At 36.7% G+C, this 21,959-nt stretch overlaps 1 protein-coding gene across 1 annotated transcript; it reads right to left on the bottom strand.

The window, feature by feature from the left end:
• Positions 1-104: 104 nt before the first annotated feature.
• LOC5563841 lies at positions 105-14,025 on the bottom strand. Its single transcript, XM_001648107.2, has 3 exons — positions 13,616-14,025; positions 714-803; positions 105-644 (listed from the first exon to the last, which is right to left on the bottom strand). Exons 1-3 carry the CDS (start codon positions 13,819-13,821, stop codon positions 260-262), a joined length of 681 nt encoding a protein of 226 aa, XP_001648157.1. The 5' UTR covers positions 13,822-14,025; the 3' UTR covers positions 105-259.
• Between the last annotated feature and the right edge of the window lie 7,934 nt (positions 14,026-21,959).

Below are 21,959 nucleotides of genomic sequence, written 5' to 3'. Positions count from 1 at the left end.
GGTAGCTGCTAATCGACTCAATTCACACTCGAGTGGGCTCCCTCCAAGTGCCTTTTGCAAACCATGGCCATGTCATCGGCAAAAATAGGCTACATCCTAACCACTTCGTAGCAAAACACATCCGCTGATGTTCACATATATTTACGCCGTCCCACATCATCATATCACATACTTATCATAATTTACTCTACAAACAGACGTCACAACGTGCGACTTTTGTCATTTCGTTCGATTTGCTCGCTTCACTAGAATGATCCACCTAGTTCTTTCCGCTCGCTGCCAAATTCGTCACAACATTATCCAGTGCATTCGGTATCAGCGGATGACCGGACGCAGGAATGGGCAGCTTGGTGAGCTCTGGTACATCAACGGCTTCGGCCGAACCTGATTCGATTTCCTCGATGTCCTTCTGGGTGAGCGTCACATACGAACTGTTCGTTTGGGTGATGTTGACGATGGTCCCCGAGATGGGAAGTGTTTGCACCAGTTCGTGCAAATCGGACACGGCTCCGAGGTGAACCGGTGCGATACCGGTCAGCACCTGGCCGTTCACACTGGTTGCCACCGGTACGGGGATGTCACCCAGATTGATGTGGGTTTTGTTGGCGTCGTGACTGAAGAAGGTTAGATCCACTTGCTGCTCACTGGAAACGATCACACACATGCACCCATTTAGCGATGCTGTAAGGAATTAATATGACTTGCACACTCACGTGATGGGATCCTCTCCGATGCCCTCCGTGTCGTTGTCGGGTGCGTCGACCAGAATGCCAATTTCGTAGACTACGGCTTTGATGACGTACCTGTTGGGAGTTGGAATTGGTTATTAATTACCTGTTAAATATGAAAATTTCATTCTAAATCTATTTAAAAAATAATTATATAAGGTACCGCGGGGTAGGTGGGGTAAGTTTATTTATTTAGGTTAGTTTGTTTATTTAGGTGAATATATGAATTTAAATTTCAAACTTTTGCGTAAATCTTTGAGATCATTCAGAACATTACAACAGACAAGAAATTTATTAGATTTTTCAATTATTTGACTAGTTGATGGTGTGTAATCTTATTTTGACATTTTTGGTGGAAAATATTGTGTAAATGGAAGATTTTGAAGAAGCATATGCTCTGCGGTCTGTTAAGACTACAAGAGGGACCCATGGTGGAATTCCGATCTGACAAAACTCAGGAAATAATGTAAAAGGAATTGGAACAGACGCCGTTCAGCTGGATCAGAGTCGTTTAAAACGGCTCGCAAGACTTACAAGAGCCTTCTTCGTTTTGTTGAACAATCCGGCTGAAAAAAACCTTTGTACAAATGTTTCCAGTTTTAGTGAAGTCTGTCGGCTGAACAAAATCCTTGCACTGAATCGATTAAATAGGCACTTGCTTTGCTCCTTTCAAATTTCCTGGAGCAGATGGGATTTATCCTGTTCTGCTCCAGAAGGGATTTGAGTTTATCAAACATGTTTTGAAAAAGCCACTTATAAGCAGTTTTGCTACCGGATATATTCTTAGATCCTGCCGTGATATTACTGCTAAGTTTATCCCGAAAGGAGGACGTGCGTCATATGAAGAAGCGAAGAGTTTCATGTAATTCCATCTAACCTCTTTTCTTCTGAAGTGTCTGGAACGCATTATCGATCATCACATCCGTTATGTTTATTTGGCGAACATGCCTCTTCATGTGAATCCAAATGCTAACCAATGATTCTTTTAAGGTACCGTGGGGCAAGTGGGTAATGGATTTCGCATAGTTGGGATTCTTCAAATTCTAGAGACCCTAAATTAAAACAAATAAGGTCGTGTATATTTTTTGGCTTGACTCTCGCCAAATATAAGCAGTATACTGAAATTGATTTTTATGTAAAATTAAAAATAAAAGTACAGAATTTTTTTTTTTTGAAAAACCTCTCCTTACTTTTCACTTGCCCCACAGGTGGGGCAAGTGAAAAGTTTATCGTTTTGACCAATAAATTCAAAAACTAACAGTTACATTCACAATTTCCATTACCTTTAACATTTGTTAAGGCGTCCCAATGAACAATAACATTAGTAATATGTAAACAAAGAAAAATTTATTCTTGTTACTTGAATTTTCTTCTGTTCAGTTATGTTTGTTGAAATGATTCGATAACATTATAATTGCAACATTTACAATGTTAGTTCTTACATCATGGGACAGCAATTGCATTTCTGATCTCTAGAATTTCCACCGCTCATTATTTGTTTTTAAGAAAATCGGATATGACGCCGGATAACTCTTCAAGAGAAATCAAACGAAATCCTTCAATAAAGTATTTAGAAACTTTTTATGGATACACCTATACCCCATTTTTTATGTTTTGAACTAGCTTTACATAGACATTCCACGAGATTTCCGTGCGTTCTCTTATAGTGGAACTTTTCAATCAACATCTTCCTTTTAATTGGCTTTCCGAAGTAAACATATTAATGTCGTATTATTTGGCAACCTTTTTTTAGAGAAGTTCCATGATTTGACCATGATAATAGCATTTAACGCTTTGAGTATAGTGTTTCTTGAATTATCAGCACGTTCTGTTGTTCTATGATAATTGCAAACCTTTTATACTTATAGCTACCTATAGAGAAAACACAAATTCAATCTCTAATGAGAAACTTTTCACTTGCCCCATGTGATAAGAAAATTGACAGTGTTTCAATTTAGTTATTTTTAGGTCTATGTCAAATTATTTCTAAAATTTTTTTTATTGCAGTTTAAAACTGTCAGAGGGGACAACTTAGAAGTGGTACAGAAAATAATTTTCCGCATCTTTTTTCTACAGAAAATATTAAAATAAGATTGCACGCCGTCAACTTGTTACGAAGTTATAGTTGACAGGTTAACAATATTTCGCTCTATTATGCAATAATGGCCGAAAAATCTCAGAAATCTCTTGCCTATCGTAATGTTCTCAATGGCCTCAAAGACTTACCTATGAGTTTAAAACATTAATTCACATATTCAGTAAAATATTCCAATTATTTTCACTTACACCATTTACCCACTTGCCCCGCGGTACCTTACACAAAATTCAGTGTTTGCGGATGCCCCCAAGGGGAAGTCTTATCACCACTTTTGTAGAATCTCGTAGCTGATAGGCTATTGAGGCAGCTCAATGAATACGGGTTTGCTATCTAGCATTGTTAATTGGTATGTGCATAAGCACCCTTTTCGACCTGATGCAAAGTGTGCTTCAGGTAGTCGAGAGTTGATGTCGCCAGTATGGCCTTTTGGTTAAAGGACGTCTGTCCAGTGAAAGAAAATACCGATAAGTTCATAAAGTGCCCTAATTCAGCGCATTGCCTAATTCCGCGCATTTCATACAAAACGATTTATATATGGAAATACACATCAATATTGCAACAACGTTCAATGCCATTTGATGCTACTACTATTTAGAATCAGTTCGAATCATCAATAAAAGCAAATAAGGCATTTTTTCGCGGCGTAAAAAAATAATCAGTGGAGGCCCGTCGAAGTTGACGCCATTTTTCTAATTTCCTTAGCGTCCGTGCTAAGACTGTAGGACAAAAACAAAAGCGATTTTTTTATTGAAAATGTTTTATTTTTTATGCAATTTTCTATGAAACTACTTGTTACAGATATGTTTCATGATGCTTCTATGAAATCTTATCAAATATTAGCATAATTATTGAGTCTCATCCCAAAAAGTAATGCGTGGAATTAGGTCACGTTTTTTTTCATAATGCCCCAATTCCGCGCACTGTTCTTCGCTGAACAATAAACAAGTTAAACATGCTATATTTGTCTTCACATCTAACTATTTCAATGAAAAGTGTCTTCATGCATAAACACGTTTCACGGGCAAGCAGAATCTCGGGAAAGCTCACTTACAGGGAAACTAAAAGCGACCGTCCAGAAACCACGTGGTCATTCATGGTGAGAGGAAAAGTTTATTCAAAGACCAAAGCCCATACAAATTTTAAAATTGTTGTCTGAACAATATACCACAAGAGGAGAGAATCTACACATCTGTGCACACAAAATTTACTTAACATTGTGAACCACAAATAACAAAAAGTATGATATACGGGGAAGAGAGATTGCAAATGGCCATATTTTGTGAGACGTAATTTATGGATAAACTTTATGGATCTTCTGAGGTTTCTAGTTTGCTTAACAGATTTAAGTTTCAGGTACCCGTGGCATTAGCGGATACAATTAATTGATTTTTTAAGACATATCGATTCCAAGCAATAATGCGAACTGGTTCTTGTGTTGTATGAACAATGCAGAATACAAATACCTACAGGGGTAGTCGGGGCGGTTTCGCCAATGGATTGGAATGAGCACCTCTTGAAAACTGCATAAATTTTTAAAATTTCAACTGGAGTAAAATGCAACTCCAAAGTAATAGAAAAATGAATAAATTATACTCGAAATACCATCAACGTATTTACCAGTATCCGCTCATGTTCCAGTAGTCCGCTCACGAGTTCAAAAAGTAAGGAAATTTGAGTAAATACACAAAAAAATGTCCACAGTATGATTCTATTTGTCGATTTCAATTGTATAGCGGCTAAAGTTTTCAAATTTACGTTGTGTAAACTTATCATTTTTCAGTGTGAGCGGGCTACTGCAACATAAGCGGAAACTGGTGCACTGATGGTAGAATGTTGATGATTGATTGTTACAATGTTCTTTAAAATTTAATCTTTTTGCAAAGTGTTTTTAAACACTAATTACTTTCCAGTTGAGTGAACAAAATAATTAAATTACATGATTCATAATCTTTCACAATCTAAAATAGGGTGCTCAAATTTTGAAAAATCATTCATTCATTCGTGAACTTTATAGGACAACGGAAATCGCGCGGATCTAAAAATTGTTGGAAATAGTACAAAGAACTGATAATTCTATAATATTTTCTGCACTTCTATCGAATTTCCTTAAGGTCTCCAAACTGCCCCTCATTCCCCTATACGAAATTCACAAGTATCAATGCCACGTTATTGAAAAGACCATAACAAATGTTTATCTTTGTTTCATGTGATAGTCATAAAAATATAAGAAATAAAACTAAACGGCTCATACAAAAATTTACTTTTTTTCATACAAAATGTATTATGGAGGGTGGAGGGGGTTGTAAATTTTCTATTTCAGCGTTACGTAATGAATGAATTCTGCCTTACATTGAAATTAATGAGCAATTCTCGCTGAAACCAGGCCGCCATCGGCACCCATCGTTAGAATTCCAATTTTATGTCACTGATCGCTAGTTTTCGATAAAACTTAAGGGTGGTCCTTTCTGTTTTCTCAAATTGGTGGACCCTTCTTACGCCAGCTAGCTGAACAGTTTGCGAAAAAGCCCATTTTTTGTTAAATCTTGAGTATTTCTTCACGGGATATGTATCATATTTCGCTTGGAACACATAGCAAACTAAGTGGCATCGTATAGAGAAAGGATATAGCTTTCATTTAAACTCGAAAAAGGTTTGACGGCCATTTTGAATATGGCCGCCATCTTGAATTTTGTTAGAAAAATCGTTTTTTCACCATTAGCGCACCGCTAGTTTTGAATTCTGAGATCGCCATCAGAAAGCTGAGGAAAAATTGCGTAAGATAGGCTACAGAAACTAGGTGAGCAATGGTATTTACCCTATGATATGAACGATTTTCTAAATCATGTTCTACTATTTTGACGTATATGGCGAGTGCAATCAATACAAACATCATTTTTTGTACAACAAAGAAACAAGTTTTCAATCGTTGGTGTATTATTTGAGACAGATGAAGCATAGGAGTATTATTTTGAGTGAAAAAAATCTGGCGGCCATCTTGGATTTTGACGCCATCTTGGTTTTAAACAGTAGTATGATAGCACTCAACATGTTGAATTTTAATGCTACCGTTACACTTATTCTTCTTCTTGTTCTTCTTTTTCCTGACGTTACGTCCCTACTGGAACAGAGCCAGCCCCTCAGCTTAACTAGCTTTGAAAACAAATTATCAAATATGATTTTTTAACGCTTATTTGCTATCTGAATGATTCTTCTGCATATCTTCGAGTTGAAAAATAGGATTATTTCTTTCATTTATTTGGTCTAAAACCATTGATAGAAATGAAACATCAGTTGAACAGCTGAAATAAGATAAAAAAATAGAATCTGATTTTTTTTTATCGGAGGCCTCATAATTCAACATGATGAGCACTGAGATGGTAAAAAATCATTCAACTGCTAAAAGGCGTCGAAATCCAAGATGGCTGCCAGATTTTCCAACCTCGAAATAATACACCTGCGTTTCGGTATTACGCCCACATTAGAACAAAACCTGCTTCTTATCTTTCAATCTCGCCATTTTTCACATGCATGTAGGGAGGTACTAAAAAAAAATCAAGGATGTTTTTTTGCTTAAAAAATTAAGATTTCCATTCTATATTAATGCACTTTTGTCAATGTTTACGTTAAAACTACAGATATTACCACAAGACTTACTAATGTCCCGATGCGCAATCTATAAACTTCATTTAATGAACAACAATGCATATGGTAAAAAAATGTTTGTTTAATACAATCAATGTCTTTTGGCGGTTTTAATTTATTGAATTTATTTATTCATTATTACTGAATTCAAAGATATGACAAAGAATTATTCTTTTGTCAGAAATTACATTATAAAAGAAAATTCCTATTTAATAACCTGGATTTATGACCAATATCAGGCTGAGTATCAGGCTCGGTTCCAGTAGGGACGTAACGTCAGAAAAATTAAGAATAATTAGAAGAAGAGTATACGTAACCTTTTTCTGTTGATAGCCTCTAAATTCAACATGCTGATTGCTATCAAGGTGAAAAATTCATGCTTCTACCTAAAATCAAGATGGCGTCGAAATCCAAGATGGCCACCAGATTTTTTCACTCAAAATAATATTCTTATTCTTCACTCGACTCTAATAAAACACCAAAGGTAGAAAACTTTTTTCTTCTTGTACAAAAAAACATTTTTTATTGATTGCACTCGCCATATACGTCAAAATCGTATAACATGATTTAGAAAATCGTTCATTTGATAGGGTAAATACCATTGCTCACCTAGTTTCTGTAGCCTATCTTACGCAATTTTTCCTCAGCTTTCTGATGGCGATCTCAGAATTCAAAACTAGCGGTGCGCTAATGGCGAAAAAAACGATTTTTCTAACAAAATTCAAGATGGCGGCCAAATTCAAAATAGCCGTCAAAATTTTTTCAAGTTCAAATGAAAGCTATATCCTTTCTCTATACGATTCCACTAAGTTTGCTATGTGTTCCAAGCGAAATATGAGACATATCCCGTGAAGAAATACCCAAGATTTATCAAAAAATGGGCTTTTTCGCAAACTGTTCAGCTGGCTGGCGTACGAGGGGTCCACCAATTTGAGAAAACAGAAAGGACCACCCTTAAGTTTTATCGAAAACTAGCGATCAGTGACATAAAATTGGAATTCTAACGATGGGTGCCGATGGCGGCCTGGTTTCAGCGAGAATTGCTCAATGTTAATTTGATTGCTTCGCGAGTGCGCGGAATAAGGCGTTCTTCCGCGCGGAATATGGAAAAGCGTTTCAAAAGTGCGCGGAATTAGGCAATTTCTACAAGTGAACAATTTAAAAAAAAAATCTTAATTTTAACTTATGAATACAGTCTAGTTTATATTTTTCCCACAATCTAAAATGGATTTGCTAGCGATCCACTCATAAAGCTTTTTTATTGATGCAATACTTTTTTTTAGTGAACCATTTGAATCGTTTTATTTCTTAACTGCGCTGAATTACGGCACTTTACGGTACGCCAATTGCGGGGACAAACATAATTCCAATTTTTGGGCTTGCCCTTCACCTATGCGAGTCGTCGAGGCTCGTGCCAGCTGATGAACAGTAATATCCGTTACGATAACGGATGTTTTCCGGAATTTGCTTGGTAGAGTATCGAACAATGCTCATTTTTCAGTTAACGATCGCTTGATCAAGAATCATACCCATCTGGAAGATCATAAACATGCTCATTCACAAACTAATTTTAATCCGTCGGGTAGCCGTTCGAATCTTTCAATTTCGAATGTATCTACCCAGGGAAAATCCTTTGCTGATATCGTAGCAGGTAATTTGAACTCCTCCCCTATTCATACTATGAGTACCCATTCTAATTGTTTCAAATCAAATGGAAAAAAAACCCTGCCGCCACAGGAAACTTCTACTCCGCCTCTTCGTCTACCGAAAATTCTAACGGAAAATCATCAGATAATGTACCCTCTTCAAGTGATATGTCTGCCTCTGGTTTTAATTTTCTAACTGAACAATTGAATCTAATGATTGATACAATGTTCAAAGCCACCACTATAACTGAAGTCCAAATTGGTATAAAATTTACTAATCAAATTGTTATTGGATTACTTTTTTCTAATGGACCCAATAAATAATAATTTAAATATTTTAAATTGGGATGCTCGTTCCTTGAATGGTAAAGAGGACTAGCTGTTTAATATTCTCACAGCTAATAACGTGCATATAGTAGTTATTACTGGACCATATTTAAATCCTGGATCCAAGCTTAAAAAAGATCCTAACTTTTTTGTTTATCCTAATGATCGACTTGATGGGGCATGTGGGGGAGTTGCAATCATCATTCATAGGCGTATAAAACATCAACTGTTTTCGTCATTTGAAACTAAAGTTTTTGAAACTCAAGATGTTTCTGTTGAAACACAGCTTGGTAAATATACTTTCATAGCTGCCTATTTGCCTTTTCAATGCTCTGGACAGCAAGTTAAGTTGCTCCAAACTGACTTGCGAAAATTGACTCGCAATAAGTCATTTTTTTGTCATTGGTGACCTTAATGCCAAACATCGGTCATGGAATAATTCTCAAAGTAATTCCAAAGGCAGAACTTTATTTGATGAATGCTCTTCAGGATATGTCTTAATTCAATACCCTGATAGCCCTACGTGTTTTTCCTCTTCTAGAAATCCATCTACGATTGATTTGGTCTTAACCGACTCTAGTCATCTTTGTAGCCAACTGATTACTCATGCTGATTTTGATTCTGATCATGTCCCTGTTACATTTCAAATATCCCATGAAGCGATTCTCAATCCTATCAGCGCCACTTCCAATTATTTTCGAGCCGACTGGAATATATATGAAACATATATTGACTCCAATCTTGATGTTAACATTTCTTTACAAACAAAACTTTATATCGACAATGCTCTTGGAACGTTAACAAATTCCATTGTTAAAGCCAGGGGCATTGCAATTTCAAAATGTGAAGTAGAATTCAAATCCGTGATTATAGACGATGATCTTGAACTCTTGATCCGTCTTAAAAACGTGAGGAGAAGGCAATTTCAACGCACTCGCAATCCTGCTATGAAAATTATATGGCACGATTTGCAGAAAGAAATCAAAAAACGTTTTTCACAATTAAGAAACAAAAATTTTGAAAAAAAAATCTCAATTGGACCCAGGCTCTAAGCCCTTTTGGAAATTATATAAAATTTTGAAAAAAAAACCTCAGAAGCCAATACCGGCATTGAAAGAGGAAAACAAATTTTTACTAACTAATTGCAAAAAAGCTCACAAACTTGCTATGCAGTTTGAAAGCGCGCACAATTTTAATTTAGGACTTAGGGGGAGATCCCCCAGTGCCGGACAGCACCCAATACCGGACAAAGCCGAAACATTGAGAAATCATGGTCCAATCAAGATGGTGTATTAATAGAAAAGAAAGCTATTATGTAGACTAATGATTGCGTAGAATAACACATCCTTGAAATATGCATGCCTTTTTAAAAAAGTAGAAAAGTTTGAAAATCTTTAAAAAATTGACGTATCCACTTAATTTTGAGCCTATTTAGTAAATATTTTGAATATGAAAAAATACTTTGGATCCCGCAAGCATGATCGAACATAATCCTAATTTGATAGTATGAATGTATTTTGTACCTTAATTGAACCAAATATGGACAAATTACAATTTTGGTTAAGCACCTCCTGTCCCTCAGTTTCGGACAGCTTGATTTGTTGTATGATGTCTTTGTAATTATTGCATCAGTGTCTCAGAATACTTTCATTTTTCATGGGTTCCGTCGATCATGGTTTAAATATGCAATAAAATAATGAACATTCAGAAGAACATCGTAAAATGTGCTATTTTTCATCATATATGAAAGGGGTTTTTGATAGGCATCTTGCAAACTAAGAAAAAGTCAAATTATTCTTGTAAATGTTGCAAATGCATTGAATTGGTAATTATAAACTATTCCTATAGTGTACACATTCGATGATGTTCAAATTTACAGAATTCGAGGCATTTCTAGATCTTGTCCGGTATTGGGTGCCACCTTTCGAGATCGATCAATTTGGTACTAAAACTCATCATCAAAATGCAATATCAAAATTCATATTTATATTTTCAAATTTATTTTTGTACACTATAAAAATGATAATATTTATCATAGATGGGTAACACGAGCCCATAAAATCAATATTTTTCGAATTATGAATTTAGTGGCTTAAGTGTCCGGTACTGGGGGATCTCCCCCTACTAGTCCAATTGAACATCAAGTTACTCAGGACTTCGAAAATATTCTCAATCAAGAGAACGTTTTCGAAAATTCCTGGGAGACTGATTTGGAAGAAGTGAGAACTATTATTAAAAAAATCAAAAATATGAAAGCTTTTGGCGATGATGGAATTTTCTACATCCTCATCAAAAAACTTCCAGAAAGTAGCTTATCATTTTTAGTTGATATATTTAACAAATGTTTTCAATTAGCATATTTTACTGACAAATGGAAAAATGCTAAGGTTGTTCCTATTTCAAAACCAGACAAAAATCCTGCAGAAGCTTCTAGCTATCGTCCAATCAGTTTGCTTTCCTCCATCAGTAAATTTTTGAAAAGGTCATTTTGAACAGAATGATGGTCCACATCAACGAAAATTCTATTTTTGCCGATGAACAGTTCGGATTCCGCCATGGACATTCGACCACTCATCAACTTTTACGTGTAACAAATTTGATCCGTTGCAACAAATCTGAAGGCTATTCTACTGGTCTTGCTCTTCTAGACATAGAAAAAGCATTCGACAGTGTTTGACATGAAGGTTTGATTGTAAAATTAAAGAACTTTAATTTTCCAACATACATTGTTAGAATAATTCAAAGCCATCTGTCAAATCGTACACTTCAGGTTAATTATCAGAACTCCAGATCTGAAAGACTTCCTGTAAGAGTTGGTGTTCCTCAAGGCAGCATTTTGGGACCAATATTATACAATATTTTCACATCTGACTTACCTGAGTTACCTCAGGGAAGTCAAAAATCCTTGTTTGCGGATGACACAGGCCTCTCCGCCAAAGGACGAAGCCTGCGTGTCCTCTGTAGTCGATTGGAAAAAAGTTTGGATATTTTTTCTTCATACTTGCAAAAATGGAAGATTTCTCTTAATGCTTCCAAAACTCAACTAATAATATTCCTACATAAACCAAAAGCTCTTTATTTGAAACCTTCAAGTAGACATGTTGTCACGCTGAGAGGGGTTCCAATAAATCAGATGAAGTTAAGTATCTAGGGCTAATGCTAGATAAGGATTTAAATTTCAAAAATCACATTGAGGGCATTTAAGCCAAATGTAACAAATACGTAAAATGTCTCTATCCCTCTATTAATACAAAATCAAAACTTTGTCTTAAGAACAAGCTTTTAATATTCAAACAAATTTTCAGTCCAGCCATGTTGTATGTTGTACCAATATCGACTAGGACTAGCTAATAAAATAAAATTTTGAAAATTATTCTGAAGCTTCCGCCCTGGTATAGTACCAATGAGTTACATAGAATATCCAATGTTGAAACATTGGAACAAATGTCAAATAAAATTATTAATAAATTCAGGCAAAATCGTTACTATCTTCTATTGATACGATTAATGCGTTATATGTATAGGTTTAGTTAGGTTAAGTAAATTGAAAACGTGTTTTTTTTTCTCTTATGAGCAGAGTTGCTCGCTATCACTATCAAGGCTTAAAATTTGTCGATTTCGACTAGCCGACTGCGATACAACTCAGATTATTCTGTATACCATCAACATCATGCTGGTTATTCCGCCACCAGTGTACTGATGGTGATAGAATATGGATATCACTGAAAGGTTAAATTGGGTCTTAAATTAAGTTAATAAAACGGCAACTTATCAGTACGATATTTTTGATAGAACTATGGATGGATGGCAACTATTTGTTGGTCACCAAAAACATCAAAATTTCATTTTTTTCATGTAATTTTCAAATTTCTTGGACACAACTCAATCCATTTTTTATGACTCTTTTAGAGAAACTTCTTTACTAAATTGACTAAACAAATTTGATATGGGGAATGTCGGTCCCCAAGAGACATCCGAATATCTTCAAACCTAAGGGACCAATAAATCGATATCTACATAAATTCCAAAATTAGAAGTTTTTTTTTTTAACTTGTGGAAAAATGGTGCAAGAATAATGAAAAACAAAATTATCGTTGCTGGTAGAGTTGTTAGTCTAACTGAAATGAAATGTTCTATGCAATTCGTGGTAACGATAAAAATAACGTTACATGCTACAAGTGGTGCAAGACAAACGAATTATTCAACAACTTAAAACACTATCTTCAGCAAAGTCATGCTGAAGGTGTCTGGTTCGATTCCCAGTCGGTCCACGATCTTTTCGTAAAGGAAATTTCCTTGACTTCCCTGAGCATAGAGTATAATCGTACCTGCCACACGATATTCGAATGCAAAATGGCAACTTTGGCAAAGAAAGCTCTCAGTAAGGCAGCGTCCATTTATTACGTAACGCTAAAATTTTCGACCCCCTCCCCTCTCCGTAACGCTGTTTGTATGAAAAATTTCATGTTTTTGTATAAGCCGTAACGCTTGAGCCTACTCCCCCCTCTCCCTAGAGCGTAACGTAATTTGTGGATGCTGCCTAATAAATGTGGAAGTGCTCTTAAGAACACTAAGCTGAGAAGCAGGCTTTGTCCTAGTGAGGCCGTCATGCCAAGAAGAAGAAGAAGGTCTATTATAGGTGCAAGGGAGCTTGATTTTTAATCAAAACAATTTATTTTGATCATTTTTTGATCAAAATCTAGCTGTAAGTTAATGTTACTTAGATAAACAGCTCCTGACCTTCATGTCAAAATATATTTTGCGATGATTTATAGCACAACGGCTGAAAAAAGTCACTAGTGCGACTGTCTGCTAAAAGTACACCAAACTTGTTTTTTTTTTTTCAAAAAATCATCCGCATTACATTGCAATTTGAAGAATTGAAAAAGATTTTTTGTGTGTGAAAATGTAACAATTTCTAAAATAATGCGTACGAAACCATTTTTTCTTAACACTGACTGTAAGCAAATATTCCACACGTGTGATAAAACTGATAAACTTCTTTTATTATCTTAGTTCATCGTATTCAAAATCTAGAAGCCCCGAGAAGAATATGTATCATCCAAAAACGTCGTTATCGCACTACTCTGAATTTACACAGCAAACGCTTTGTACACCTTTCACTATCAGTTACGATTATCTAAAATATATAATTTCAAATACTCAACACTTACAAGTCCTTGTGCGTTCCATTGGTGCTGTTGTTATCCAGCGTTTCATTGCTTCCGCTCCAGTAATCGCCTTCCTCTGGGCGGAATAGAGAATTCAAAGGATGGATACCATTGCCACCTTCACCGCCTCCCGGCAGTGGCACTCCATGTAACTGAAGGAAGAATGCACACAGCACCACAACTGGTATCACGTACGACGTCCTGGCCATTTCCGAGGTCCCTGTTCTTTTCACAGATCCACAAACGAAGGATCTAATCGTTGCTACCAGCACAGTCTGCAGTTCACTCTACACGCAACGCACTTTCGTTTCTGGATGACGGTAGGATAGTTGCGATCGCTTCTGATCCGATGGAACACAAGCTTCCGATTCGAATGAACTGCGGCCGCCCGTTGTGGATTGCTTTTTATATATTTGGAGGAAAATTTAGCACCCCGCAGCGTTCGCGAGCAGCGATGGCGTCTTTGCGCGAAAATGTTAACAGCTCGACCAGGTACCTAAATCGATAGATATGTGTCGCATTATCGCGTGTTATGATCGATATAATATACGTAGCTGTTGACGATCAATTGGTCGATCGGCTCAAGTGCTACAGCTACGTGAATAGAGAAGGTTTTGAGTCATCTCGCAATCATGTGCAAATAGGATCGTACAAAGCGTCAGCAATATCAGAAAACGATAACCGGAGATACAGACAATATTCTACTGCAGCCTCTCGATCATCCTTGATCGTCTATTGTACTGAACTCTATGTGTTCAACAAATTTGATCCAAGGCTTATCCATTTACGAATGATTAATTCGAAATATCATCTGACCATTAGCTGACAAATCTAAAGTTGAGCCGTACTGTTCACAGAGTAAGATCGGTCTTCGAAATTGATAACACGGCGCATATACGTGCAGTTTGTCGCTACGCTGAAGCAACAGGTCTATGGCCAACGGAAAGAAGAAGTGAAAATTCATAAGGTGCATGGATCGCTAAATGCGTGTGCTACTGTTACCTGTATAACCAGTATGCGACATGCATTGAAATTTGTAGGGTGTAACTTATTTAAACTAGATTACCTTCATGATGAGCCGATAATGATGGTTTCTAGATTACAAGCTGATAATCATACGTTCCCTGAATTCACGCATTTGTGATTCAGCAGATTTGTGGTGCTCTTGTTGTTTGTAATTTTGAGAATTATTTATATGACTCATGAACTTTAGTTCTGGTTTCAACTGGACAAATTCTATTACGCGTGAATCAATTTGTTCACATCATCGAGTTTCATTTCATATTCAAACATATTTTCTTCAGAGCTATTCACCCATAATGTTTGCATTATTACTAAACGTTGGGTGATGGTAGGGCCACAGACAAATAGACGTAACACTTACGACATTTCATCGATCACTCATTAAACGATCATAAATACGCTATGTTGTAGACCTCACAACTAGAGGCACGCTTATCGTTTTTATTCGTGTTAGACCTAGTGTTAGACTTTTTACGATAACGCCTTCTGTAGGTCTTGTTGCACAAAACAGTATTTTGTGCAATAAGCTCACCAGATGATGTTGATGTGAACTTGGCGATGGATATGAAACTAATTTGTTCTAAGTGTAACGTCTTTCATATGTGGTAGGGTAATTCATGTATTTTGGACAGGCTAAGGATATGTGCGAAAACCACAATCGAGTAATTGCATCAGATATAAATATTTTATCATAAACTTTTTATGAATACCATTGTTGCATTTAATGTATGTTTTTGAAATTTACTTCATCTTGCATTCGTAGGTTTCACAAATATTTTGTTGAAACAATTTAGAATTTTGAAGCCAATTTGTAATTGTTAAGAAAACGGTCATCATTAATAAGTAGCATAGTGTATTAATAATGCAATACATGATTTCCCGTACATATATTCCTCACCATGTCATTGGAAATGAGCGTAGAGCGACTAGCCTGTCCAAATTATATGCGTGTCCATGTTATATACGTTACCCTAGAATAATTGTTCCTGCAGAAGTACCCTGAGATTTCTTACGCGCCATACAATTTATTTGTTATTTTCATACCAAAAATCTTATCAATGGGGGAGGGGGGTTTTGAAAAATACCGAAAATTGCCTTACGTAATAAATGGACCGCCCCTAAAGACCGAAAAGTTAAGAAAAAGGACAAAACCACAAGCGGACAAGCGTCAGCCATAACGTATATGCCACGTCGAAAAGGGAATAAAGAAAGGGTATGGAAAAAAGGAACGGGATGGGCAGGCTACTGGGACGAATAGCGATAAGCTAAAGGTCTATTCAGATCTAGATCTCAGTGAGACCAGACGGAAATACTGGCAAATCATGTTGACCGTTTTTGAAGCAAGGTGAATTGTAGTTCAAAGTCATCCGACTTTAAGGCTAAGTAGCCCGTCATTCGTTTTGGCAACAATGGACCAATGGACCTATGGATCGATGCACGAGTTCATTATTTGACGTTTGAGCGGTGCCGTGTTATTTACGTGACCATGGCAACGAGTGAATTCGGCACCGCTCAAATGTCAAATTCGTGAACTCGTGCATCGGTCCATGGACCTTTTGGATGCTGGATCATGGTCCATGGACCATGATGCCTTTTCAGCTTGCATTTCAAAGTGATAAAACTCAGTCTTGATTGTTATATTGGCTTGAAAAAGTATCACTGTACGCACTTATGTGCATAAGTGAAAACAATGCTCGAACCAGGTATGCCAATTAGTAGTTCACTATTCAAAGGAACCCCGTCAATAGCCAATAGCCATCTTAACGCCCTACCCATAACCCTACTATCAGGACCTATTATCGTTTGCCAGAAGAGTTCAGCGAAGGCTCCCACGACCTGTCGAAACTCGTGGTGAACCCCTGTAGCTGCCCTGAAGGTCCGCTTAAGGTCCAAGGATCGCGCCCGGACAACCAAAATGTACGTATAACGAAATCACCTGGAGGCTTTGCATGTGCAACATTCCACTTATAAGATGCTGCGAAAAGGCCTTCTACGTACAAAAGTGGAGGCAATGTACGTGCATATATTATGTGATGAATAATAGCATACAATGCGAGTGTATAATTATTTTACCGAACTAACCTGTGATTTTATGCGACTTAACTTATGATAACAAATGTTAATTTGACAGCTGCTACGCATTGATTCGACTTACTTTGTACGAGTGTACGGAACGAAACAAAATGTGCAAATGAACTCAGAAAAAAGCGTTTTATGCGAGTAAACTCTTAAATCTGACGATTTTATCCAACGTGTTTTGCGGGTTTGATGTAATTTGTATGAATAAACAAGTTTTTACGTGAACTTTGATGCGACTTCTGGTTGTCTGGGCGCCAAGGATACCAAGAGCCGACCGTTGGAACCCCCGACGTCCTAGGACGCTGGCACAACCAGTTAAGGTACCTGTATCAGCATATACCTACCTCGTTTACCAACTCGAAGACCGTTGGGCTCCTGAAAGGATACAGAGTTGGTCAAGTCATCCAGGCCCCGTGGATATCGCGTTCAACCCCCACGTATACTTCCAGCCGGCCGCATCGAGACACTACACTTCTCGCGTAACAATTCTAAAGGGCCAATGATCAAATTGTCAACAAATCCGGTTTTGAAACCATTCGATAGCATCTCCCAACACCCACAAACTATGCAAACATTGTCAACATAATCATAAAACTTACCGTTATAAACTCGATTTTCAAAACGGCCAATAATCGCTTTTTTCCAAATCATTCATTGGCCCCCTGCTTGAAACGGCCAATGATCGGTTCTCGCTCTATCGAGAGGGCCTACAATCGGAAAATTTCGCAAACTGTCATTGGCCTTAGCATGGTGAGTAGACTGGCCCTTAAACAAAAAAGTTGTAAATCTCAACGGGGCACCCCCTAGATATTAGCCTTAGGGTAAGAAAAACGCTCTCTCAAAAATTCAACTCAATTGGTTGCTCCACCAGCTGGCGCATTCGATTTGAAGTTTGTATGGGATTTTCGTCTCAAATATATTGAAAATTGATCCTACGTCACTGTTTCGTTCCGTATACTAATTGTTCGCGTTCAAAAAAGCCCAGAATGACAAATACACTAGTTGATACCCTAATGAACATAACTGCAGAAGGTTGTATCTGGGTTTAATCTCATTTTCACTACTCTTTCAGTTGTTGAAAGTTAAGCTTAGATCAGCACTCCCGTACAGTCACTTATATGCATGCGACATGTGCCTCAGCTCGCCCAGCGTCATAGGTGGCTATGATGCGCTTAGTGGCTACCTCCAAGCTATATTGAAGAAATACAAGCAGTATTGCATGATATATTTCAGATGGTTAAAACACCAACTTTGCTAAATTAGATCATGGTACAATCTTCTACAATATTCTTCGCTATTACATCAAGTATTGTTTTTGACATTCTGGGCCCAATTGAATCATCAATTTTCCTGAACCAAACAGTAGATGATGTACTGTTGCTCATATGTTTGAGCTGAAAATCCCATATTAACTTCAATTCAAATGCGCCAGCTCATGGAACGACCAAATTAGCTGCATTTTTCAGAAAGGCTTTCTCTAATCCCAAGAAATAATCCTGGGGGGTGCCCCGTGGAATCATACAACTTTATTTTTCTCCCATACTGAGCTGGGCCAGTCTAATGGTGAGAGGCCAATGACTCTCTCTTGCTCATTCATTGAAAACCGAAAAGGCCTAGCCTTGGTCCAAGCACGCTAATAAAATTCTATTTTGGCCAATAAAAAAGGCCCATGCCTTGTTGAAAATCGAAAATGGACCAAGCATTTAAACTCATAATTTTTTTCATATTTTTGTCAGTTTTCAGAATAAAATCGATTATTAGCGTATAGTAATAGTAAATCGTCACTCAACTAGCAAGAAATCACATTGATTGATTTGAATACTGAGAAATAGGAATTGAAAATGTGATGAACAATGTTCAAATCGAATTTTCTCAGAGTCAATGATCTGAGGATTGGCCCTTTTAAATTGTTACGCGAGACTTCACATCCACACCACATATAGTAAGTTTAATAATAGTAGTTTACACAACAAGGTGCAGAATGAAGATTTTTACAGCACGAGTTGTAATTACAATGAGTGCAGTAAAAATCGAGTTCTGCAACGAGTTGCGTACAGCATTTTTTGCAATTTCGTAGAAGACCACTTGAGGATATCAAAAATCATAGGGGTCGTCCATAAATGACGTAGCTTTTTAGGGGGGAGGGGGGTCTTCACGAATTTGTGACGAAGTGTGACGAGGGGGAGGGAGGGGTCTTAGCTAGTGGACGTAGCATTTTGAATCAAGTCCGTAAAAAGAAAGGCGCTGAAAAAAATTGCATACAATTATTTTTTTATGAAACTTCTTTTTTTTACTTATAAACTTGGGTTATAAAATTATGATTAAGCTTCAAAACATTCATATGACAAGATTGAAAAAAATATCTATGAAACTTTAGATTTTCTTGATAAATGCAATCAAACAGATGTTTTGAAGCTTTAAATAATTATGTGAATATTATATTTTATTCGTGTCCAAATTAATTAATTTATAAATAATCAAAATAAGTTTAATGAATTGATTAAAAATCAACGCTCTAACTACTTGGAGTACATTTTTTTGCCATTTGTTAACATGACATAAGTCAGTCGTTTTAGTTTTATCCGTATTTTCTTTTGGGGCTTTATTTCTCCAAGAAAAAAAATTCTCTTCTTGGCAAATATTACATTTAAAGCAAGATATTTATTCCGTGAATTATGCCTTCAATGTTGCAAGAGATCTCCAACCAATCAACTCATCATTTGTTTTGATACATCAATGCTCTTGATGGAATAGCCTGAATATTCATGAGGATAATAGATTCGAGTGTTAACAAAATTGCCCTATCCAGTGTTGACCAGACTCATTTCCCCGAAATTTGAATTGTCAAGCCATGAACTGTTATAACTGTGCGTTGTATTCCTGAGATGAAGAGGGAGGTGGTTGGGCTTGAGTGTTGCACATGGGATCCGACAGTTTCGATCTCAGTGGGCCGCAATTCAAGTTTCGGTGAAGTGATTCGCACTCACTCACTCACTCATTTCATTTCACCGAAACTTGAATTGTGGCTCTCTGGGATCAAAATTGATCGATTTTGTGTGCAGTACTCAAGCTTAACCATCTGCATTTCTATTTTAGGAGGATAGAGCATGGTTGTAGTAGTTCGTGGCTTCGTAGTTCGGAAAATGTTATTTTCGGGGAAATGAGTCTGAGCAACACTGGCCCTATCATTAAATTTTGGTAATAACTCGGTAATTTGAAGAATTTTTGCTATTTAACGGTTTCATTATAGGTTGTGTAAGATTATTTCAGTATGGAAACGATAATGAAAATCAACTGAAATATTAATAGAGAGTATTGTATTTGTATAATAATCTCTATAATTTTCTAAACATTCCAAATATTTCAAGTGTAATTTTTTATGTATCTGGCCACTGTTTGCTAAAATGTATTGAAATTGGATAATATTAACGATGATTCATTTCAAAATAATATATTTTCTTGATCATCTTCATTGAAATCTATTACCTAACAACGAATAATTAAAAAAAAACAATCTTCTAATATAACGAAATTTTTGTTAAATATATTATAAAATATATTGGACCCTAACTGGACAGTAACGAGCTCGATATGCTACGTATTTTCCAGGGGGGAGTACCAGCATTTGTGACGAAATGCTACGAGGGGGGAGGGGGTGTAAAAAATCAGTATGCTACGTCATTTATGGACGGCTCCATATCGAAATGCATTCCAATTACTGCAATTTCTGAAAAAAAGTGCAATGCAATTACAACACTGATTACAGCACTGATACACTACTTAAAACCAAGATGGCCGCCAGATTTTATCACTCAAAATAATACTCTTATTCTTCACTTGACTCGAGGAAAACACCAACGATTATAAACTTGTTTTTTGTTGTACAAAAAATATTGTTTGCATTTATTGCACTCCCATATACGTCAAAACCGTAGAACATGATTAAGAAAATCGTTCATTTCATAGGATAAATACCATTGCTCACCTAGTTTTTGTAGCCTATCTTACGCAGTTTTCCTCATCTTTCTGATGGTGATCTCAGAATTCAAAACGAGCGGTGCGCTAATGGTGAAAACACATTTTTTTTAACAAAATTCAAGATAATCATTTTTTTTAATCAAAATGAAAGCTTTATCCTTTCTCTATACGAAGCCACTAAGTTTTCCATGTGTTCCAAAGGAAATATGAGACATATCACGTGAAGAAATACCCTATATTTATCAAAAAATGGGCTTTTTCGCAAGCTGTTTAGCTAGCTGGCGTACGAGGAGTCCACAAATTTGAGAAAACTGAAAGGACCACCCTTAAGTTTCATCGAAAACTAGCGATCAGGGACATAAAATTGCAATTCTAACAATGGGTGCCTAATCTAATCCAATTGCAAATTATATGTAATGTTTAGCTTTTCGGTAGTTGTTCAAATGAAAGCTGTATAGAGAAAATACGATGCCACTAATTTTTCTATGTGTTCCAAGGGAAATATGAGACATATCACGTGAAGAAATACCCAAGATTTATCAAAAAATTGGCTTTTTCGCAAACTATTTAGCTAGCTGGCGTACGAGGGGTACACCAATTTGAGAAAACCGAAAGGACCACCTTTAAGTTTCATCGAAAACTAGCGATCAATGACATTAAATTGGAATTCTAACGATGGGTGCCGATGGCGGCCTGGTTTCAGCGAGAATGGCTCATGGTGAATGCTTTCCGATATAATTTCTGATACCTTTAAGTGGTCTTCTACGAAATTACGTAACTCGTTGCAGAACTCGATTTTTACAGCACTACTATTTTGCAATTTTATAAAAGGTTACTTGAGGAATAATTTTTCCGATTCTGATATTCCGATTAGTATTGATTCGGCAGCGGAAGTGGCCCTAGACGGTTTCCTACCGGATAAATCCAATTTAGAATTTCTGAAGCCACCGTCACTAGCAGATTACACAGGACACTGCTTTCGATCGTCCGCGTTTCTGCTGGCAGAGGCAATGAGATGAGAATATATACCAAGATGTGGAAGAAGACATTCAAAAAGGTGCAAAATGTTTCACAACTACAAGCAAGTGAGCTCCCATTAGAAGCCGTTTAAATTAGTGACGTAGTTATTTTTGCCACATACTGCTTCTTCTTCCACACCTTGGTATATATTCTCATTGACATGCAGGATGGAAATCTTCACCTGTTGCTGGAGGATACGCCGAAATTTTCTCCCAACAATGAAATAATGATAATTACATAAATCCTA

Source organism: Aedes aegypti, chromosome 2 (assembly GCF_002204515.2).
Source record: "Aedes aegypti strain LVP_AGWG chromosome 2, AaegL5.0 Primary Assembly, whole genome shotgun sequence".
Classification (NCBI taxonomy): Eukaryota; Metazoa; Arthropoda; class Insecta; order Diptera; family Culicidae; genus Aedes; species Aedes aegypti.
This window is presented reverse-complemented; position numbering and strand designations above follow the sequence as displayed.

Bases quoted from the DNA above. Each gene is read 5' to 3' on its own strand.
- LOC5563841 (XM_001648107.2), bottom strand. From the start codon at position 13,821: ATGGCCAGGACGTCGTACGTGATACCAGTTGTGGTGCTGTGTGCATTC. The intron at 804-13,615 runs GTAAGTGTTGAG...AACTCCCAACAG, and splicing joins AATGGAACGCACAAGGACTT to GTACGTCATCAAAGCCGTAG. The intron at 645-713 runs GTGAGTGTGCAA...GATCGTTTCCAG, and splicing joins ATCGGAGAGGATCCCATCAC to TGAGCAGCAAGTGGATCTAA.